The sequence below is a fragment of the Oryctolagus cuniculus genome, chromosome 5 (assembly GCF_051225735.1).
Source record: "Oryctolagus cuniculus isolate XC-2025 breed Fujian yellow rabbit chromosome 5, ASM5122573v1, whole genome shotgun sequence".
NCBI lineage: Eukaryota > Metazoa > Chordata > Mammalia > Lagomorpha > Leporidae > Oryctolagus > Oryctolagus cuniculus.
This window is the reverse complement of record NC_142871.1, coordinates 16,394,652-16,418,833: the sequence shown is the minus strand read 5'-3', so window position 1 is coordinate 16,418,833 and position 24,182 is coordinate 16,394,652. Positions and strand designations below refer to the sequence as shown.

The 24,182-nt window shown below is 41.7% G+C and overlaps 1 protein-coding gene and 1 pseudogene across 2 annotated transcripts in view; one reads left to right on the top strand and one right to left on the bottom strand.

Annotated features, from left to right (window-relative positions):
- CCDC170 (coiled-coil domain containing 170) overlaps positions 1-24,182 on the top strand; it is a 157,039-nt gene that overhangs the window by 73,163 nt on the left and 59,694 nt on the right. The window contains exon 6 of the mRNA XM_070073404.2: positions 17,591-17,887. Within this exon, the coding sequence (XP_069929505.2) occupies positions 17,591-17,887 (297 nt within the window). The remainder of the gene's footprint in view (positions 1-17,590; positions 17,888-24,182) is intronic.
- Positions 8,193-10,176, bottom strand: LOC100350502 (centrosomal protein of 70 kDa pseudogene; annotated as a pseudogene). Its single transcript, XR_016233623.1, has one exon. The product of XR_016233623.1 is annotated as a centrosomal protein of 70 kDa pseudogene (transcript).

The following is a 24,182-nucleotide window of genomic DNA, read 5'->3' as shown; positions in this document are numbered from 1 at the left end:
TTCACTTTTTTAAGTATTCTTTTTTTGAGAAACTTAATTAACTTTAAAAAATAACCCAAGAATGATATATCTTTTGTGAGCACTTAGGCATAACTATAACTTATGAAATGTAAGAATATCCTCTACTTAATATACTAAAACGAAGCAAATCATTGAGAATGAGTTTCACTATGAATTCTCATAGTACAACTCTTTGAGGACAGAGGTCCTCCATGAGAAGTTAGTGCACAGTGAGTCCTGTTGTTAATTTAACAATTAACACTCTTATGTATGTCATCAGTGATTACCCGAGGATCTTGACATGAGTGCCTAGGCTATAGGAGCCTTTTGAATCCACAAACTCTTTTAGTAGTTATACGAGGCCATAAGCAAAGTGAAAATTCTTTCTTCCCTTCAGAAAAAAGTACATCCTCCTTTGATGGCCACTGCTTTCCACTGGGTTCACATCCACAGAGGTCCTTTATGTAGGACACTTTTTGCCACAGTGTCTTGACTTTCCATGCCTGAAATGTTCTTATGGGCTTTTCAGCCAGAACAGAATGCCTTAAGGGCTGATTCTGAGGTCAGAGTGCTACTGAAAGCTGTTATCATTCTGTGAGTCTACTGTGTGGACTGCTTCCCGAGTTGAAGCATTCACTCCTTTTAAATTCTATCTTATTATCAAACACTTAATCCTATTTATGTGATCATTTTAACACTTATTCCTATCCATATGATCACTTTAACACTTAAAAAAGCTATTTTTACCAACCAGCTTAAGGGGATTTGGGGTCCTATGGCAAGTTTTTAAACTGTACCCTTGGAAGTAAGTCCGTAGGAATGTATATAGAATTGCACAGCTTTATAGTTACAAACTTCATACATTTCATAATTACGACATTAGGAACATGGTGATTCTTCCCACCTTGCCCATCCTCCCAACCCACATTCCTACCCACTTCCTCCTCCCTCTTATTTCTACTCTTTTTTTTTTTACTAAGATTCATTTTATTTATTTATTTATTTGAAAGTCAGAGTTAAACACAGAGAAGGAGAGGTAGAGGTAGAGGTAGAGAGAGAGAGAGAGAGAATGAATCTTCCAACTGCTGGCTCACTCCCCAGATGACTGCAATGGCGAGTGATGCATCAATCTGAAGCTAGGAGCCAGGAGCTTCTTCTGAGTCTCCCATGCGAGTCCAGGGGCCCAAGGACTTGGGCCATTTTCTATTGCTTTTGCAGGCCATAGCAGAGAGCTGGATTGGAAGTGGAGCAGCCAGGACTCGAACTGGCACCCATATGGGATGCCGGCACTGCAGGTGGTAGCTTTACCTGTTACACTACAGTGCTGGCCCCTAAGATTTATTGTCAATTAGCTTCATACACATATGATTAACTCCATGTTAAGTAAAGAGTTCAACAAATAGTATGAAAAAAACCTGTTGCTCAACAGTCAAGACAAGGGCTGTTCAAAGTCATTGCTTCTCAAAGTATCAATTTCATTTCTATAGATTGCCTTTTAGGTACTCTATTAGTTATCACAGGCCAGGGAGAACATGTGGTATTTGTTCCTTTGGGACTGGCTTATTTCACTAAGTATGGTGTTTTCCAGTTTCATCCATTTTGTTGCAAATGATCCAATTTCATTTGTTTTAACTGCTGTGTAGTATTCCATGATGTACATATCCTATTTCTTTATCCAGTCTTCAGTTGATGAGAATTTGGGTTTATTCCATGTCTTAGCTATTGTGAATTGAGCTGCAATAAACATGGAAGTACAGATAAATCTTTCATATGCTGATTTCATTTCCCCTGGGTAAATTCCCAGGAGTGGGATGGTTGGGTCATATGGTAGGTCTATATTCAGGTTTCTGGGGTGTCTCCTTACTTTCTTCAATAGTGGCTGTACCAGTTTACATTCCCATCAACAGTGGATTAGGGTATCTTTTCCCTCATATCCTCAACAACATTTGTTGTTTGTTTATGCTTGTATGAAAGCCATTCAAATGGGAGTGAGGTGAAACTTCATTGTGGTTTTGATTTGCATTTCCTTGGTGACGAGTGATCCTGGGCATTTTTTCATATGTCTGTTGGCCATTTGGATTTCCTCTTTTAAAAATGCCTGTTTAAGTCCTTTCCCCATTTAATAGCTGGGTATTTTTTTTTGTTGTTGTTGAATTTCTTGGTCTCTTCATATATTCTGATTATAATCCTTTATCGGTTCTATAGTTTGCAAATAATTTCTCCCATTCTATCAGTTGCCTCTTCACATTGCTGAGTGTTTCTTTTGCAGTTAAGAAGCTTGTAAATTTGAAGAAATCCCATTTGTTGATTTTGGCTTTGATTACCTGTGCCTCTGGAGTCTTTTCCAAGAATTCTTTGCCTATGCCAATGTCTTGTGAGGTTTCCCTAATGTTCTCTAATAATTTGAGTAGACTTAGGTGTGGGGAGCAACTGGGAGCAACTCGGACTAGACTAAGTTACTGGAATTAAGACTTATTCTATGCATCTGCTCTCCCACAATATGGCGCTGGGAGAGGAGGAAACAGCTTCTACACAGCTGCCTCCAGTTCAACCAATAAGCAGCAGGAGCTGATTCTGATTGGAGGAGAGCAGCGTACTCGGTGTGTGGGTAGCAGAGTTGGGATTGGTGGAAGAGGACTATAAAGGAGGAGAGAGACAACATGCACCAGGAACATCTAAGGGGAACATCCGGATAACATCTGAGCAGCCCCCGAGAGAGCTGGCCGGCGGTGTGCCACTCCCCCGCGGAAGTGGGGAAAATGGCAGGGGGAACCGCCCTTCCACGGAGGTGGAAGGGACGGTAGCCAACCCAGGAAGAACCAGCAGCAAACCCGGGGAGGGCCGAGCAGACGAAAGGACAGCGCAGGGTCCTGTGTCGTTCCTCCATGAAGAGGGGGAGCGACATAATGGTGCCGTGACTCGGATAGGAAGCCTAGGCAGGGTTTAGTGTTGTTCCTCCACGAAGAGGGGGAGCGACACTTAGGTCTTTAATCCATTATGAGTGGATTTTTGTGTGAGGTGTAAGTAGAGGTCTTGTTCATACTTCTGCATGTGGAGATCCAGTTTTCCCAGCACCATTTGTTGAAGAGACTGTCCTTGCTCCAGGAATTTGTTTTAGCTCCTTTGTCAAATATAAGTTGGTTGGAGAAGTGCAGATTGATTTCTGGTGTTTCTATTCTGTTCCATTGGTCTGTCCATCTATTTTTGTGCAATACCAGGCTGTTTTGATTGTAACTACTTTGTAGTATGTATTGAAATCTGATATTGTGATGCCTCCAGCTTTGTTTTGTTGTATAAGATTGCTTTAACTATTTGGGGTCCCCTGTGTTTCTATAAATTTCAGAGTCATTTTTTTTTTCTAAATCTGAGAGGAATGTCCCTGGTATCACTTTGAATCTGTAAATTGCTTTGGGTAGTATGACATTTTGATGACCCAAATTATTCCAATCCATGAACATGGAAGATTTTTCCATTTTTTGATATCTTCTATTTCTTTCTTTAATGTTTTGTAATTATCATTGTAGAGATCTTTGACATCTCTGGTTAAATTTATTCCAAGGTATTTGATTATTTTGTAGCTATTGTGAATAGGATTGATTTTAGATGTTCTTTTTCAGCCATGGCATTGTTTGTGTACATGAAGACTATTAATTTTGGTGTGTTGATTTTATATCCCACTACTTTACCAAACTCTTTTATGAGTCCTAGTAGCCTCTCAATGGAGTTTTTTGGATCCCCAATATATAGAATCATGTCATTTGCAAATAGGGATTATTTTACTTTCTCCTTCCCAATTGTATCCCTTTGATTAATTTTTCTTGCCTAACAGCCATAGCTAAAACATCCCGGACTATATTGAATCACAATGGTGAGAGTGGGCATCCTTGTCTGGTCTGGATCTCAGTAGGAATGCTTCCAGCTTTTCCCCATTCAATAGTATTCTTCCCTTGGGTTTGTCATAAATTGCCTTGATTGTGTTGAGGAGTGTAGCTTCTATACCCAATTTGCTTAGAGTTTTCATCATGAAAGAGTGTTCTATTTTATCAAATGCTTTCTGTGCATCTATTGAGATAATCATATGACTTTGTTCTTCAACTTGTTAATGTATCACATTGATTGATTTGTGAGTGTTGAAAAATCCCTGCATATCAGGCATAAAACCCTCTTTTATTGGTGAATGATCTTTTGATGTGTTGTTGGATTTGAAGGCTAGTATTTTGTTGAGGATTGTTATGTCTTGTTCATCAGGGAAATTGGTCTGTAGTCCTCTTTCTCTGTTGTTTCTTTTTCAGGTTTAGGAATGAAGGTGATGATGGATTCATAGAAAGATTTTGGGAGGATTCCCTCCCTTTCAATTATTTTGAATAGCTTGAGAAGAATCAGAGTTAGTTCTTCTTTAACTGTATGGTAGAATTTAGCAGTGAAGCCGTCTGGTCTTGGGCTTTTCTTTGTTGGGCGGGTCTTTATTACTGATTCAGTCTCTATCTTTGCTATTGGTCTGTTAGGTTTTCTATGTCTTCATGGCTCAATATGTGTATGTGCCCAGGAATCTATCCATTTCTTTTAGTTTCCTGGTTTGTTGGCATATAGTTCTTTGTAGTAATTTCTGATGATTTGTTTCATTTCTGTGGTGTCTGTTACATTTCCTTTTTCATCTCTGATTATATTAATTTGGATCTTCTCTCTCCTTTTTTCACTAGTTGGGACAATGATATATCAATTTTGTTTATTTTTTCAAAAAGCTAACTCTTCATTTTGCTGATATTTTGTATTTTTTGTTTTGATTTTGTTTATTTCTTCTCTAATTTTAATTATTTCTTTCATCATATTAGTTTTGGGTTTGGTTTGCTGTTGTTTTTCTAGGTCTTTGAGATGTACTGATTGCTCATTTATTTGGTGCCTTTCCAATTTCTTAATTCTATAAACTTCCTTCTTAACACTGCTTTTGCTGTATTCCATAAGTTTTGATATATTTAATTGTCATCTTTATTTGTTTCCATAAATTTTTTGATTTTTGTTTTGATTTCTTCAATGACCCACTATTCATTCAGGAGCATGTTGTTCAGTCTCCATGTGTTTGCATATGATCTAGAGATTCCTGAGTTATTAATTTCCAACTTCATTCCATTATAGTCAAAATGGTGCAAGGTACAATTATAATTTTTTTTTTGAATTTGCTGAGACTTGCTTTATGGCCTACCATGTAGTCAATCCTAGAGAAAGTTCCATACACTGGTGAGAAGAATGTGTATTCTAGACTTTAGGATGGAAAGGTCTGTTTGGTCTGTAGATTTCTTTAACTCTGTTGTTCCCTTGTTGATTTTCTGTCTGGTTGATCTACTGTTGAACATGGGGTATTGAAGTCCCCCATTACTATTGTATTTGAATCTCTGTCACCCTTTAAATCCATTAACATTTCTTTTAAATAGCCAGCTGCCCTGTAATGAGGTGCGTGTACATTTATAATAGTCACATCTTCCTGTTGAATTGGTCACATAATCATTACATAGTGCCCTTCTTTGTTTCTTTTAACAGTTTTAATGTTATAAAGTCTATTCTGGTATTAGGATGACAACACCTGTTCTTTTTTTGCTCTTTTTCCATCCTTTCACTTTCAGTCTGTGTGTATCTTTGTTGGTGAGATGTGTTTCTTGTAGGCAGCAAATATATGGGTTTTGTTTTGTAATCTATTCAGCCAGTCTATGTCTTTTAACTGGAGAGTTGAGGCCATTTACATTCAAGGTGACTATTCATAAGTAACAACTTTGCTCTGCCATTTTCCAATAGATTTTCCTATTTTTTACTTTGGATTTCCCTTGTACTTTTACTGGGAGATTTTCTGCATTTGCCTTCTTTTGCAGTGATGACCATGTTTCTGTGTTTCTGTGTGTAGCACATCCTTAAGCATTTTTTTAAAGGCTTGACTTGTGGTGACAAATTGTTTCAGTTTCTGTTTTTTTTTTTTTTTTTTTTTTTTTTTTTTTTTTATGGAAGGTCTTTGTTTCACCTTCATTCAGAAGGTAAATTTTCAGTGTACAGTATTCTGGGTTGACCAGTTCTCTCTCTCTCTCTCTCTCTTAAGGATTTATTTATTTGAAAGACAGAGTTACAGAGAGAGGTAGAGACAAAGAGAGAGGTCTTCCATCTACTGGTTCACTCCCCAATTGGCTGCAATGGCTGGAGCTGCGCCATTCCTAATCCAGGAGCCAGGAGCGTCTTCCAGGTCTCCCACGTGGGTGAAGGGGCCTGAGGATTTGTGCTATCTTCTACTGCTTTCCCAGGCTATAGCAGAGAGCTGGATCAGAAGTGGAGCTGCTGGATCTTGAACTGGCAATCATATGGGATGCTGGCACTTCAGGCCAGGGCATTAGCCCGCTGCACCACAGCGCCAGCCCCTGTTTTTTTCTCTTAAGACTTAGAATATATCTTGCCATTTTCTTCTAACCTGTAAGGTTTCTGATGAGAAGTCCGCTGTGAGTCTAATTGGAGACCCTCTGAAAGTAACCATACCGATTTTAGAATGTATTCTTTATGTTTTACTGTGGAGAGTTTGACTACAATGTGTCTTGGTGAAGATCTTTTCTGGTCATGTCTGTAGGAGTTCTGTGTGCTTCTTGTACTTGTACATCACTTTCTTCAAATTAGGGAAGTTTTCCCACATTTCCTCTTGGAACATGTTTTTTACCTTTCACCATTCTCTTTCCTGAGCTCTGATTGTGCCATGGACAATTTGTTTCAGACTGTCTATGGAAAAGGTTAATTTTCTATATTGTTAACCCATTGCTGACCAATACTTCTATAAAATACAGCAAAAACGAATTAATAGAAAAATTTACTTACAAGATATGTAAAGCATAAGGCCACATTTTTAGTTTTAAAAGCAACAGATATGGCCGGCGCTGTGGCTCACTAGGCTAATCCTCCGCCTTGTGGTGCTGGCACACTGGGTTCTAGTCCCGGTCGGGGCGCTGGATTCTTTCCCGGTGCTCCTCTTCCAGGCCAGCTCTCTGCTGTGGCCCGGGAATGCAGTGGAGGATGGCCCAAGTACTTGGGCCCTGCACCCCATGGGAGACCAGGATAAGTACCTGGCTTCTGCCATCGGATCAGCCGCAGTGCGCTGGCTGTGGCGGCCATTGGAGGGTGAACCAACGGCAAAGGAAGACCTTTCTCTCTGTCTCTCTCTCTCACTGTCCACTCTGCCTGTCAAAAAAAAAAATAAAAAAAAATAAAATAAATAAAAATGCAACAGATATAATGTGAATTTCAATAAATATAATCAGAATAAATGGGGAAAATAATTGAATTACATAAACTGTACATATTCTTCCTTGAAAGTATGTGTGTGGGTCAGTAATATAGAGAATCATCTGATGATCATAGCCTTTGTTATTTTGCAAGAATATCTGAACAAAAAGTTATGGCTAAAATTTCTTGCACTAACTTTTAGCTTGCATGCTCTGAATTAATATGGTACATGTCAGTAAAGTTTCCTTGTGACAGCTGGTTTCTTGCTTGTTATCTTAGCAAGGTTGGACTGAAGACAATGCTTTGTAGGATTATGTTTTGCTTGTAAATCTCTTTTCTTTATTTACAAAAACTTTATTTGAAATCTTAGGTCCTTATAAAAAATACATTACATCAAGATTGCAAAAAAAAGACACTTTTAAAGATGAGGGATATCTACTTATAAATTTTTACCCCATAATTCATTTTCTAGCCTAACACAGTAACATATTTTTTTTCTTTTTTTCCTTTTGCCCTTCCTGCACTGAAATGACAATGGCCATGAGGGATATCTTAATGTGTCAATTAATCCTTATCAGGAGGCAGTAGCTTTCACTGGCTGAACATCTGCCCTGACCCCAAAAGTCACTAAAGCCCTGAACTTAAATCCAACCTTTCTATTACTGTTCTCTCATTTTACTTACAAACTATACTTTAAAACAACTTTTAAGCACTCAAGAATAACTTAAAAAATTACTGAGGGATCTAAAGTGAATTTGCTACTTTCGATAACTTAAGAACTATTTGTTGTATAAGAATGTAAGTTACTAAAAACTGCATGGATGGAGAGTGACCCAATCAGGAGGTGATCAATTCTGAGAACAAATACATTATATAACCCTTGCCTCTAAATAAGATCCTAGACAATTCTTAGAATGTGAAGAATGCAATTTACACAGTAAAAATGATTTGATTTGTTTTCAGTATGAAAGTACTTTTAATTTCCTTACTGCAGGTACAATGGCATCCACGTCGTCAATTTCTAAGATTTCAAGAAGATCATTGGTAAATGCCTGAAATGCTGGGAAAAATTCCTCATGTTCTTCTAACTTCTTGATAATGCTCTGGAGACCTTCAGGTCCTAATACTTGCTTAACCTGCTCGTTCACCTCCTCATTAATCAGCCTACACAGCTTACCAACACACACATTGATGACAAACTATCTAATTCTAGGAGTTCTTGGAGGTTTCTCACAGCATGGCTCATTTCTCCAAGCCTAGTGTCAACTTCATTCATTTGGGGATAGACTCCATTTAAAGAAGGTACATCAAATAATTTTTGGAAGTGAGAGACAATAGCTTGCAAAGTTTGAAAGTTTGGTACTTTGCTGTCCTTTTCCTTATTTTCAACTTCTTCCAACATGGTATCTACCATAAATAACAGATCACCAACTCTGATTCCTTCATTTTCATCCTGCTTCCTTAAATTATGCCAAGGTACCAGCTCTGCAGATAGTATTTTCAAGGACTTATACAAATCCTTTAGGGATATCAGTTCATCTGCCCACATTTCTATTATTGGCACAAGATGCTCAAATCCACGATCTTGAACAAGATCTTTAAAATGCTGGGCTCCTCCTTTGCTCTGCTTATAAATTATTACTGGAGCTCTTGGGTTGTGAATAATTGAATTGATGCTACACAGTACTATACTGCAACGAAGCCAGGGCTCATTCTCTGTCAATACCTGACAGTACCTTTGGTCAATCAGGGCCTTTTGCCAGTTATCTTTGCTGGGATCATCCTTCTTCTCTGTATCTTCAGTCTTTTTAGGATGGATAAGCTCCTGTAACTTGATGTTTTTCTTAAGGGCTTTTTCCAGTTTCTTCACTTGTTGTTTATATAGTTGTAATTCATGCTGTGTGGGCCTGGATTCCAAATCTTTCTGGAGGTTCAGCTTTTTACTTAAAAGGGCATCAATCTTTGATTTTGATTCCTTGAGTTGATTCTGTAATGACATTAGAAGGCCTTTATAAGTTGGTGAGGCGTTCAGGCTTCTGTATTCTTTCTCTTCTTCTGACCGACTTTCATCGTCTTTATATTGCCTTTGTGTATGGATTTTTCTAATTTTAGATTCAAAATAATCAATTAGGCAAAGCAACTGTCTGTCCAAGATGGTATGAGGAACTCTCTTGCAGAGATAGGCAAACACTCTGTTTTGAGTAAAAATGCGCTCTTCTTCCTCCTTTGTTAATCTATAGATATCCTTTTGCAAAGAAGCAATTGTCTCTTGTTGTTCCATTCGTTTTTTCTTATAATGCTGGCATTTTGCCTGTAAAGTTTTCTGCTCCTTTTCAAGATCCTTTATTTTATTCTGCTGCTGGCAAACTCTATTTAGGGATTCATCCTCCAATTCACCAACTTTGGATTTCACACTCTCCATAATTTGTTCCAAGTCATTGGCACGTTGTTCCTGATGTGCTGTGTGGCTCTGTTCTAGCTGAAGTTCATTTTTAAGCTGCTGATTAGTTTCTATAAGCTCCTGTATCAGGCTCTGTTGACGTGCTGTTTCTTCTACCAATGTTTTCAAATTCTGTCTCATCCTTTGTGATGACTGCTTGTCAAAAATGATGAACTCTTTAAGATCTTTTCTCTTGACCAGGCACAATGGTTTTAAGCCATGCTTCATCAACAGCATATTTATATTCTCCCATTCTGCTTCTTCCTGCTGCTTTTCAGCCATGAGTTTGTCTGATAACTGACTGGACTGCTGGGCTTAGGGGATGCTGGAGACACAGTGGAATCAGAAGTGGAGATTGGCAATAAAAAAATCTGAGTTGCCTCAGCCATATCTCTTTCCTCCTGCACGTCACACCTGCTCATCCAAGATGATCTTAATGAAATGATCGGCCAGTGAGTCTCCTGTGCGAAACTGGATCTTCATCTTCCTCAGCCGCCTGGCCGGGCCCGGCCCGCTCGGCTTCGCCACCGCCTCCGGCCCCGCCCCCGCGACCATCACGGAAGCCAATGGAGGTTGGCCAATCGAGCTCGAGTGGGTCGAGGTCAGGCCTCCGTAAATCTCTTATAGTAGAAAACTAGTATTGACATTTGTTGAAAATAGAAGAGATTTCAAAACCATTTCAGCAAGCTCAACTTTTTTTTTTTTTTTTTTTTTTGCAATTTGTATCCAAAAAGGAACAAACATGTTTTCAAAATTTATTTTCAATACTCTATCTGTGGACAGTTTAATTAATTTATTCCATAAAGGTATATTGAATTACTTTTTGATGAAAGAAATTAATTCTGGATTTTACATACTTCTTTTATATTGTAAATGGAAAACAAACCTTAAAATGTCAATGCTTTAATGTATTCCTAAAAGAACCAACAGATATGCAGTGCACACCCTTTGCCACTGACCACACACGTTCAGTAAAGCTGAAATGGGTCCACAGCACGCCCAAACTGAGTCCCCTGGTTGTGCTTGGATCTTGCTTCAGTGTAAAATTTCCATGGAAATCACTAAACCTCTCACCTCAATTTCTGAATTATTGATGGTGGGAACAAACAGGTGCAGGAATGGCACTAGACTGTAACACACATTTTGAATAACACTGTTGTGGGAGGTGTTTATCTATATTAAAATTGGATCCCCAGAACTCTAGCCATGGTCTAGGTCAAGAGAAACAGAGCAGACATCACCTCCTGTGTTCTGGATATTTTACATCTGCTGCAGCCTAAGTTGTGTGTGCAAGTGGGTGTGCATACATGCACATGCAGGTGTTTGTGTCGTTATTGACATCATAAATAGATCCAAATTCCTAGGCTATTTTCGTAGTTACCACAGTTCTGTCACATCTTCTTTCCGTAGCTCCCTCTACTCCCCAGCTATAATCCTCTTTTCCAGAATTGGCAGTTGCTTCTACCTGTTTCTAGAGATACTTTTTTTGTATAGATGTAAATGGTACTCTCCTAGACACACTGTTCAGAATCTTACTTTCCCTACTAAGTATGTACTGGAGAGTCTTTCATATCAGTCTATAGAAAATTTCCTCATTTTAAAAAGACTCCACAGCATTCAGTGGTATGAATGTCTCATATTTGTTTAACAAGTCACATTTCAACAAGTATTAATGTAGAACTTGATCTTTTGCTATAATTGAATAACTTTGCATGGACCTCATTTTCCAAATTTAGTAGTATATCCTGTAGAAATATTCTTAGGGCTAGAATTGCAGGGCTAAAAGTTATGTGCATATTACGTTTTGTTTTATACTAAAATTATACTTAGTCACACTTACCTTGGCACTGTACGAGAGTGCCTGTTGGGGGAATTTCTTAACTGCATTAGGTAAAACTATCCAAGTGATTTTTTAAAAAAGATTATTCCTTTCTTTGAAAGGCAGAGTTACAGAAAGAGAGTGAGAGACAGAGAAATCATCTTCTATCCACTGGTTCACTCCTCAAATAGCCACAACAGACAGGACTAGGGCCAGGCCCAAGCCTGGAGCTTCATCATGGTCTCCCACATGGGTACAGGGACCCAAATACTTGGACCATCTTCTGCTGCTTTCCCAGGCCATTAGCAGGGAACTGGATGGGAAGTGGAGTAGGTAGGACTTGAACTGGCATCCATGAGGGATGTTGGCCTCAGAAGTGGCAGCTTAACCAGCTGTGCCACAATGCCAGCCACGCAAGCAACTTTGTAAATTTGCCAAATTCATCTAGTGTTGGAGGAATTAAGCCACATTCAGAGGTTCTTCACTGGCTGATAATTAGTCATATTTCTGAGGGGCAGTTTGATCTCAGGGTATCAACATCCATGTAATAGCTAACATATGAGTAAGTTAACATAACATATGGAATCAACTATGTTTTTTTCTTTTTTAATTCTTATTGCTCTAAAAAGAGCAGATTTCATGTATTTCATAGGTACAGTTTTTTTTTTTTTTTGACAGGCAGAGTGGATAGTGAGAGAGAGAGAAAGAGAGAAAGGTCTTCCTTTTGTCGTTGGTTCACCCTCCAATGGCCGCCACGGCTGGCGTGCTGCGGCCAGTGCACTGCGCTGATCTGAAGGCAGGAGCCAGGTGCTTCTCCTGGTTTCCCATAGAGTGCAGGGCCCTGGCCACAGCAGAGAGCTGGCCTGGAAGAGGGGCAACCGGGAAAGAATCCGGCGCCCCGACAGGGACTAGAACCTGGTGTGCCGGCGCCGCTAGGTGGAGGATTAGCCTATTGAGCCACGGCGCCAGCCTCATAGGTACAGTTATAAGAAGATAATCATACTTCCCTTCCTCCCTTTCTCCCTCCCTCATCCCCCTCCTTTCTTCCCCTTTTTTCTTGAATTTTTGCAGACATAATTTTAGTCTAATATAATCACTCAACTGCTTTAAAAATACAAACTTTTGAATGGTTTTATTACTTAATGAATACTCATGCTTCTATTTTGTTTTATTTTTAAAAGATTTTATTAACTTTTTTGAATTATGATTACAGAGAGAGGGAGAGACAGAGAGAAAGGTCTTCCTTCTGCTGGTTCAAAATGGCTGCAACAGCCAGAGCTACACCAATCCAAAGCCAGAAGCCAGGAGCTTCTTTTGGCTCTCCTACATGGGTGCAGGGGCCCAAACACTTGGGATATCTTCTACTGCTTTCCCAGGCCATGGCAGAGAGCTGGATTGGAAAAGGAGCAGCTGGGAGTTGAACCAGTGCCCATATGGGATGCTGGTGCTGCAGGCAGAAGCTTAGCCTAGTATACCACAGCACCAGCCCTTACTTGTTCTTAATTGGGAAGTGAAATTGAAAGCATAAATTGTATGGTTTATAACTGTTTTTGTTAAAAGTGTGGAGTCGTATTCATTTCCCATGTCAGACTATAACTAAAGATTTATTAATTATAAAAATGTTTTAAGTGATCCCTATCACTGTCTCTGTGGGGCTTGCCCTCATTTGAAAATGTGCTTTCTCCCACGGAGGTCAGCCTTGAGTTTGCTTGGAGGGAGCTTCTCATTTGTCGTTCTGTGTCGGTGTGGTCTGACAGCAGCCGGTGCTACCAAAGTCACATCACTTGAGGTAGCCATGCAGGCAGCCTTTCCTGGAGGCTCTTCCCCAAGAGCTATACAGGTAACTGAATTCTCACACTGAGCACATCCTGTTTCCAGCAGTTCAGCTCAGGGCCCCTAAATCCCACAGCACTGAGTCAGAGTTCTGGGGGGCAGTGGCTATCCCCCAGGCCTTTGTACAGGGAACAGCATGTAACTTACTGGGCTGAATGCATCCAGAGAAAAGAAATATAACCTGCTAACAGGCACCACCATGTTGTGTGATTGCAAACTACTTGTGTAGTTTTTACTAGACACAGGTGTTGGTGCTTAGGTGTAAAAGGGAAAAGTGCTTTGAGTTGCCAGTGTTGTGGCTCCCGTGGCTAAGTCTTCTACTGGGAGCGAAGTCCTCTTGGCTGAGATTTTTCACTGGTGCTTGGTCTTCTGGTGGCAGCTGTACATGATTAGTTCACTCCGGATTTGCAGTAGACCAGTAGTACTCACGCATCTAATATGTCTTTTGTGTATTTTGAAGACCTTTTCTAAGTAATAGATTAAAAACAGCACCCTATTCACCATGGAAACACCTCCTTTTGTATTAGGGGCTTGCTTTCCATATAAAAGTTAATAGGTCGAGTATCCCTCATTCAAAACCCTGAAATTGGAAGTGCTCCAAAATCTACTTTTTTTTTTTTAAGTAAATAAGACACTAAGCGAAAAATTCTACATCTGACCTCGTATGATGGGTAGCAGTCGAAACACAGGTGCACTGAAATGCTGTATAAGATTACCTTCAGGCTATGTGGATAGGAGTATATGAAACATGAATGAATGTTATATTTAGACTGAGGCCTTAACCCTACAATATCTCATTATGGATATACGGGTATTCTGAAATCTGAAAAAAAATCTGAAACATTTTAGTTCCAAGCATTTCAGATAAGCAGTATTCAACCAATATGCTATTCTTTCTGGTTTTAGAATTCAAACTGATTAGGATTAATTTTCATCCTGCATCATTGAATGTAGGGCCTCAGGTTTCTAACCTATATAAGCTGGTACTTTCTACAAAAAATGTTCACCAGTGCAGATACTGGTTACTCTGAGTGAGAAAATGAGCAGCTTTTGTGGAACTGTTTGAGGAGAAATTGATAAGCCGATAAAACACTGTATGTGTGGTCAAGTGTCCTTGCTTCTACTTTGAGGTCCGTGTTGTAATTACTAGCACTGGTGGCCTTCGACACAGGGATAACTGGCTTAGACAGAGGCAACCAAGATCTTGAAAAGCAAAACATTTTTCTAAATAGACTGCATAATGAATTTGGTTATTACATCTCTGCAAAGAGCAGGCTTCTGTATCTGCCCAGCCGCTCTGTGATTTTTTTCTTTCAAATTGTTGCCTGAAACTCCCTTGATTTAAAAAATATCACCAGAAGAAAAAAAGCAACATTCTATGTTTTCTTTTTTTTAAAATTTTTATTTAATAAATATAAATTTCCAAAGTACAACTTTTGGATTATAGTGGCTTTTCCCCCCATAACCTCCCTCCTACCTGCAATCATCCCATCTCCCACTCCCTCTCCCATCCCATTCTTCTTCAAGCCCATTCTTCTTCAAGATTCATTTTCAATTACCTTTGGAACTAGTATTTCAGCTAATCTTTGTCCTGTTTCCTGACTGTGGGTGGACATAAATTCCTTTCAAAGTCTAGTTCTTTTTTTTTTTTAATCATTTTATTTATTTGAAAGAGTTACAGAGAGAGAGAGAGAGAGAGAGAGAGAGAGAGAGGTCTTCCATCTGTTGGTTCACTCCCCAAATGGCTGCAACAGCCGGAGCTGAGCCGATCTGAAGTCAGGAGCCAGGAGCTTCTTCTGGGTCTCCCGTGCAGGTGCAGGGGCCCAAGGACTTGGGCCATCTTCCACTGCTTTCCCAGGCCACAGCAGAGAGCTGGATCAGAAGAGGAGCAGCCGGGACTAGAACTGGCACTCATACGGGATACTGGTGCTTCAGGCCAGGGCTTTAACCCGCTGCACCACAACGCCAGCCCCTCAAAGTCTAGTTCTAATGCCCAAGCAATGCCTGTGTTTTAACCAGCAGCCAGCAATATTACCAGCCCAGTTAGATGCAAAGGGCGCTATTCAAAGATACTGTATTTTTTTTTTTTTAGTGCTTTTTGCCCCCAACATACTGTTTTTAATAAAAAACAAAGTGTGGAGCCTTGTGTGCTGAGACTGTGGGAACTCTGCACGAGGGGCCCAGGCATGGCTGGGTCTCTGGGAATCACTGTGAACAGTGCCAAGGGCTCAGAGCTCCGATCGCCTGAGCGGGGCCGTTGCAGTGGGATCCATGTTCACACGAGGCCTGCACAGATCCTTTTCCGATTCATGTGACAGTGTGGGTGAATGTTGCACCCACTGTGGGCTAACACAGGACATTGATCTCCTTGGAAGGGAGGAGGTGAGGGTGTGATTAGGCCAACAGAGGTGATTATACCCTCCCCTCTGCCAACAGTAGAGATCCACCATGCCCAACTTGTGTGTCACCCTGGATACTTGCCCCACCCTGGAGCACTGACCAGAGCTCCCTGGCCACACCCAGCACATACCTCTGGGTATTCAGCGAAAGCGCAGACACTCCACCGAGCCACAGAGACATAGTTCAAAGATAAATTCCATCAGAGGAGAAAACCAACAAGTATTTCCACAAATGCCTGAGAATAAACACAGAAATTCAAGAAACAAGAATAAGGAGGACAACATGACTTCACCAAAAAACACAACACTTCAGTATTAGAATGTGAGGGTGAAGAGATTGATGAAATGCCTGAAAAGGATTTCAAAAGATTGATCATAAGATTACTCAGAAACAATGAGAGGCAAATTCACAAGTTATGGAAATCCATACATGACATGGAAGAAAAATTCTCCCATGAGATTGAGATTTTGAAGAGAAATCAAACTGAAATATTAGACATGAAGAATTCAATATGTAAAATAAAAAAGACAGTGGAAATCCTTAACAACAGAATTAGAGAGGCAGAAGAAAGAATATCCTAGCTGGAAAACACAGAAAACTTCCCCAATTTGGAGAAAGGGACATCCAAGAACATGAGGCAGATGAAACTAATAGACATGACTAGAAAAATCTTCATGATACATTGTAGTCAAACTTTCAACAGTAAAACACAAAGAAAATATTCTAAAATGTGCACGAGAGAAATTCCAGGTTACTTTCAGAGGATTGCCAGTTAACTATATAGTAATACTGTAGCAATGCTGGCTAACCAAGTTTCTGATCTTATTTGAGGTGAATTCATGTATTTGGAATGCGATGTCAACAAGTGATTTAAACAATTTTTTTTGACAGGCAGAGTTAGACAGTGAGAGAGAGAGAGAGAGAGAGAGAAAGGTCTTCCTTTTTTCTGTTGGTTCACCCCCCAAGTGGCTGCTACGGCCAGCGCTTTGTGGCCGGCGTGCTGCACCAGTCCAAAGCCAGGAGCCAGGTGATTCCTCCTGGTCTCTCATACAGGTGCAGGGCCCAAGTACTTGGGCCATCCTCCACTGCCTTCCCAGGCCACAGCAGAGAGCTGGAAGCAGGATCAGAAGTGGAGCAGCCAGGACATGAACAGGCACCCATATGGGATGCTAATGGTTCACTCAGCGGCTTTATCTGCAACACCACAGTGCTGCCCCCCAGTATTAGTTTTGTCTCTATGAGACAAGGGTGTGCAGAGTCTATGAACATTGCGAGAAAGATTGAGTTGTCCTTTGTGTAATGATGCATTTATGAGAATTCTAATCTATAAGAAAGTCTTCAAAAAGTTACAGAAAATATGTATTATAAGGAAGCTATGCATGAATTTTAAATTTGTAATAAAATCAAATCATCTTTCAATTCTGTTTTCCCCATGAACTGTTTGAATTACTCTTGTGTTTTTAAAAATAAGATGAAAGAGGCCTTAAAATAATTTATTTGAGAGGAAGGGAGGGAGAGAGGAAGAGAGAGATAGAGAGCTGGTTCACTCCCCAAATGCCTGCAAAAAACAGCTGGAACTAGGCCAGGTCATAGATGGGAGCCAGCAACTCAATCCAGGTCTCCCACAGGGATGTCAGGGATCCAAGTACTTGAGCCATCACCTGCTGCCTCCCAGGGTGCTCATTAGCAGTAAACTGGTATTGGGATTAGGGAACTTTCAGGGTTCAGGATGGAACGAGGGTTTCACCCCAGCTCCTTGGAGTGCTTGGTAAAGGAAGTAACTGCTGTAGTAAATGCAGGTATACTCTGCTGGTTGCTAATGTTATTATCTTCACTTCCTATAATTATTTTAGGACTTATTCAGTGCTGTGGAAGCAAAAGCAGCTCTTGAAAAGGAAGTTACGATCCTGCAAGAAAGGCTGCGTGCTGGCCAGCGGGCCTGGGAGGCCTCGAAGCAGGAGCTGAGCATCCTGCAGAAAAGCGCCCACGAGTTGGAGGAGAGTTTGGAGGCCTCACGAAGCCAGCACTCTTCATTTAGGGAGAACATCGCAGCCCTCCTGAGAGGCAGCATGGGTGTAACTGGAACCGCAGAGGATGCCCTTTTGGAGAGGATTCGAGAGATGGGCAGCCAGGAGGACAGCAGGAAAAGGGTGAGAAGGACGCAGCTCCCAGGCTGCGTAAGAACAGCAAACACAGTCCCTGTCGTGTCTTAGCAAATGTGCATCTGCGTCACTGGAAAGTGTAGTTCAAATCCGGTTGTAATCCTTTCGATCACAGTCTGTTTGCTGTTGCTGTGACAGAATACCTGGGCCTGTGTACTTGTGAAGAAACGAGGTTGATTGAGCTCACAGTGTTGGAGGTCCAGGAGCTTCTGCTGTGTCCTGGCAATGACCTCCTGGCAAATGGTCCCTTAGTGATGGGAGCACGTGTGAGAGTGGTCACGTGGGAATCAGAGACTGGAGAGGGCTGACTTTCTCTTTCATTGTAGCCCACTCCTTTTTTTAAGAAAGCTTTTATTTAATGAATATAAGTTTCATAGGTACAGTTTTTGGAATAAGCGGTTCTTCCCCCCATCGCCACCCGCCCATCCCCAAACTGTGCCACCTCCTACTCCCTCTCCCATCCCATTCTTCATTAAGTTTCATTTTTAATTTATATCCAGAAGACCAACTCTATACTCACTAAAGATTTCAACAGTTTGCACCCACACAGACACACGAAGTATAAAGTACTGTTTGAAGACTAGTTTTACTGTTAATTCTCATAGTACAACTCATTAAGGACATAAGTCCTATGTGGGGAGCAAGTACACAGTGACTCCTGTTGATTTAACAATTAACACTCTTATTTATGACGTCAGTGATCACCCGAGGCTCTTGCCATGAGCTGCCAAGGCTCAAGAATTTTAAGTACACAAACTCCATCAGTATTTAGAAAGGGTCATAATCAAAATGGAAGTTCTCTCCTCCCTTCAGAGAAAAGTACCTCCGTCTTTGATGGTCCGTTCTTTCCACTGGGATCTCACTCACAGAGATCCTTCGTGTAGGTCGTTTTTTGCCACAGTGTCTTGGCTTTCCATGCCTGAAATGCTCTCATGGGCTTTTCAGCCAGATCCGAATGCCTTAAGGGCTGATTCTGAGGTCAGAGCCTTAATAGCCCACTCTTGTGGAAACTAACTCACACCGTGGTTCAGTATAAATCCCTTTGGAGGACCAGGCCCCCATTGGCCTAATTATTTCCTGCTAGACCCTGCCTCTTAAAGATTTCACCACCTGTTCATGTTGCCCTACTGGGGACCAAGTCTCCAACACCTGCACTGTGGGAGCACCCACTCCAGCCACATCCAATCCATAGCTCCCAGAACTCAGGAAGGGCCTAGAGTCACCCAGCAGCAGTTGACTTTGATGTGGGTTCCAGGGTCTGAGGTACTCAGCGCAGCATCTTGTCTCCACTGATACCCGCTTGCTGGCTGTGTGACCTGGGAAGCTTCCAGAGATCACAGCCTGAGCTGTTTCCTCAGCTCTGAAGCATCTAGAATAAGGTTTTCAACCCTTTTCCTGATACCCGTGGAGCTCAATGTATTTTTTTCCTACTTTTATTTAATAAATATAAATTTCCAAACTTATGGATTTTAGCGGCTTTTCCCAATGTATGTTTTTAAAAAAGATTTATTCTATTTTATTTGAAAGGCAGAGTTACAAAGAGCAGAGACAGAGAGAGAGAGAGAGAGAGAGAAAGAGGTCTTCCATCTGCTGGTTCACTCCTCAGATGGCTGCAATGGCTGAAACTGACCGATCTGAAGCCAGGAACTTACGCCAAGTCTTCCATGTGGGTGCAGGGGCCCAAACACCTGGGCCATCTTCAACTGCTTTCCCAGGCCATAGCAGAGAGCTGGATCAGAAGTGGAGCAGCTTCAATTTAATTTAAAAGCTTGTTTAATTCTGGGACTCGAACCAGCGCCCATATGGGATGCCAGCACTGCAGGCAGTGGCTTTACCCACTATGCCACAGTGCTGGACCCTCAATGTATTTTTTTTGACAATTTTTATTTATCATTTTTTTTATCTGAAAGGGGGAGAGAGAGAGAGAGAGAGAGAAAAGAGAGAGAAAGAGGGAGGGAGGGAGGGAGGCATCTCCCATCTGCTGATCACTCTCCACATGTGCACAACAGCCAGGACTGGGCCAGGCTGAAGCCAGGAGCCAAGAACTCTCAAGCTAGGTCTCCCACATGAGTGGCAGGGATGTGAATACTTGGGCCATCACCTGCTGTCCATCAGGATGTGCATTAGCAGGAAGCTGGGATCAGGAGCATAGACAGGACTTTAATCCAGGCACTAAGATATGGGATGGATCATCCCAAGTATTTGTTGTGCCTTTCAGGGTTTGAGAAGGCAAGACAGTATCCAGAGAGTACAGAAAGCAGCCTTACAGAGTCTCCACAGTCATCTGGGGACTGACCCCATCATGAGGGCTTTCCTGGTTCTGCAGCAAAACCTGGGAGCAGTTCTGAGTGGGATAAATGCAGACTATAAATAGCCCATGGCACTCAGGTCAGGGTTTGCTGCCAGCTAGGTCAGGTCAGGCCAGGCTTTGCCAGTAAGTGTGTTACAAAAACAAGACAAAATGAAACAAAAAACCCTTGGATTTTGTAGTTGCAGATAAGGATTTTTAGACCTGTAACAGTATCTGCTAAATAAGTTAGTGTTATTGTAGGCATTAAGTGAAAAAAATTGTTATGAAGTCCTTACCACACTGTCTGGCAAATCGTGGCTGTAAGTATTAACTGATATCCTCGTTTCCATAATGCAGTAATGCCTGGAGCAGTATTTTAGGGGGCAGTTCAACAAATGGAGAAATATGACTTAATTCACACATGATTGAAGCTTGTTTAATTTTGTCATCTTCTTTATACTGTCAGTAACTGTCATTTTCCACAAAGGTTTATTTAGCAGTCATCTTTAGCCCAATCTCTGTTTCTATATCAAACTCAAGTGATTGAAGTCTTAATTATAAGACCTTCAATGACAACCAACTTCCATGTATAATTCCATTATGAACTATTTCTTCTACTGATGTCATGTTTATTCAAAATGAGGAAATGCATTTTCCATTTCATTTTTTTTCAATTTAAGAGGTAGAGAGATCAAGAGAGAGTTAGCGCCCATCTGCTGATTACTCCCCAAATGTCTGCAATGTTCAGAGCTAGGTCAGGACTCAATCCTGGTCTCCTACATGGATGGCAAAGAGCCAAACACTTGAGCTGCCTCTTGGGGTCTGCATTAGCAGGAAGCTGGAGTCAGGAACAGAAGCCAGGAGTTGGACTGAAGCACTTTGATGTGAGACATAGTGTGTCTTAATAAATGTCTTTTTATTTTTTGAAAAAAGGTTTTATTTATTTCAGAGTTAGAGTTACTGACAGAGAGAGAGAGAGAGACAGAGAGAGAGAGGTCTTCCATCTGCTGGTTTACTCCCTAGATGGCAACAAAGGCTGGAGCTGGGCTATTCTGAAGCCAGGAGCTTCTTCAGGGTCTTCCACGTGGGTGCAGGGCCCAAGCACTTGGGCCATCTTCTACCACTTTCCCAGGCCATAGCAGAGAGCTATACCAGAAGAGGAGCTTTTGGGATATGAACTGATGCCCATATGGGATGCCAGCACCTCAGGTGGAGGCTTAGCCTGTTGTGCTACAGTGGCGGCCCCTTAATCAATGTCTTAAGGAAGCTAAATGCTCACCCCATCTTTTTTTTTTTTTTTTTTTTTTGACAGGCAGAGTGGACAGTGAGAGAGAGAGACAGAGAGAAAGGTCTTCCTTTGCTGTTGGTTCACCCTCCAATGGCCGCCGCTGCAGCCGGCGCACCGCGCTGATCCGATGGCAGGAGCCAGGATCCAGGTGCTTTTCCTGGTCTCCCATGGGGTGCAGGGCCCAAGCACCTGGGCCATCCTCCACTGCACTCCCTGGCCATAGCAGAGAGCTGGCCTGGAAGAGGGGCAACCGGGACAGGATCCGGCGCCCCAACCGGGACTAGAACCCGGTGTGCCGGCGCCGCAAGGTGGAGGATTAGCCTATTGAGCCACGGCGCCGGCTCCATCTTTTAATATTAGAAAAAACTTAGAGTGATCATTCATTCAAAGTTCAGGATGCATCTGTAAATTTTCTCTAACAAGCAAAAAATTTAAATTCCCTTCAAGAATTTTCAAAATTCACACGTGCCCTAGGAGCAACTGCCATGGCCATGTGCAGGTTCTGTCTGTGGATATGGAAGCTTCTTGCACAGGGTGCTGGAGGCCAACCTCCCTTCGGTACACATGGAGATCACCTCAGATGTTCTCTGAGAGTAAGTCAGGTGTTCTTGTGATCCAGTCTATGTAGGGATGCTCAACTGAGCAAGGAAATTATGTGTAGGACCGAGAGAAACATCCTTAATTTATTCACCTTGAATGATAACAGATAAACTTCAGTAGCTTGATGGGTTTTGTCATTTCATTGTATTGCTCCCCCTTCTATGTAATATCCAGGTTTTTTCCTAAAACAGTTTTAGTGCCAGCATGTGAAGCTTGCCATACAATTGCCAGCATGATGTGTATGTTTATTTTCTAAAGCAAAGTGATGCAAATTGGTGAAGCTGGCTATGCCTCCCCCCACTCTCCATAAACACGAGAATGATTCAGTCTTTTTAGTGCCTTTGTCTGCCTTTCCTACCCTGTAATTTTTTTCAATAGCTGCTCTCCCTATTTAAAAGCTTGAAATCAAGCATATAGCTAGTGTCTTGGGTGATTCATTTTCAAGTAAAATCAGGAGAAAATGGATTTTGTGTATTGTCTTAGAAATGTTTCTGAAGAATGGAAGCTTTACAAATTGATGAAGCTGTTTGTTGAGGAGGCCGCACAGGCCTGCCAGCTGCCGTGGCTACAGCGCAGTCCCCAGATGAGCAAAACCCCCGTGAAGGCCCAATGACGGGTTCAGGCTTGGTTCAGGGTTGGCCCTGCAGTCCCACCACTTCCAGTCCACTCCTCCTACCGCCTGTTGCTTTCTCCTGTAGCCCTGGGCTACCAGTTTTCCCTCTGTTGTATTTGTAGTTCTCATTGTAACTGAGGCTAGCTCCCATGTGCTTTCAGTAAGTCATTTCTACTTGTTCCTTGCTTTCTTTTTCTGCCAAGATTCAATCTTGTTTTAAAAATTCTTCCTAAGTCTGAGAGCAAGGTTCCTTAGCCTGGCACTGTTGACATTTTGCACTGGGATCTGGAGGGGCTGCCCTGCAGGGTGTTTAGCAGCATCCGTGGTCTCCACCCAGTGGACTCTAGTAGCACTTCTTCCATGACTTGAGACAACCACGAATGTCTCTAGACATTGCTGAGGGCAGAATTACTACAAGTTGAAAACTACCTCTTAGAGGAACATTTGCTGGCCAATTCCCAGGAGTTCTAGGGTTCTAGATGAGTATTAGGTGTTATTGAGCTGTGAAATTTCAGGACACCTGTTTATGAAATTATATGTGTTTATGAAATTATTATGACTTCATGCAATACCAGAAAGTTGCAACATTTTCATATTTTTTAAAAAAACATTTACTGATTTATTTGAGAGAGAAAGAGAGAGAGATTGATTCTGTCTACCATTTCACTCTCAAATGCCCACAATAGCCTCAGGCCAGGACTGAAGCTGGGAGCTGAGAACTCAATCCAGGTTTTCCAGGAGGCTGGCAGGAACTCAGTCACTTGAGCCATCACCACTGCCTCCCGGGATCTGTGTGTATTAGCAGGAAGCTGGAGTCAGGAACCAGAGGTAGATCTTGAATCCAGGCACTGATGAGAATGTGGGGATCTTAACAGCTATGCCAAATGTTGACCATCATTTTCAGGTTTTATGTGAAATTTTCGAGGCACATTTTCTCCCCTGCTCTGAGGTATTTCCTAGCTGACTAATCATCTGGATGAGAATGAATTGTATGTGGAGAGAACATGACCATGACCAAGCTCTGTGTCTTTTTAAAGACAAGATCATACAGGTTTGGAAACATCTATCTGCACAGCCTTTTGGCTCACTTTGGGCACATTGAAGGTTTTATTTTCTCCATTAAATTCTTTGTTTGTCCAGGGGCTCTGCAGGAGCTGTGGGGACCCAGGCTGATGCTCTGGTACACAAGATGTGTATCCCTGGTCTGATAGTGGATCATCACCGTCCTGCTCTGCTCATGATCCCTCCACCTGCTGAAGCCAACGGTTCCCCAGAAGAGGCAGCATGGTTCCACTGGCATTTCCTGGTCCAATGTTGCATTCCACAGTCACCCCTGGCTGCAAGGGCATCTGGGAGAATGAACAGAGAGGCTCGCGAGCTTTCCCAGCCTGTCTCATTGTATTCCTTTCCCAGGGCTGCTGTAACAGAATACCAGACTGGGAGGGAGGCTTAAACCACACATTTCTTATCTCACAATTCTTGCAGTTAGAGC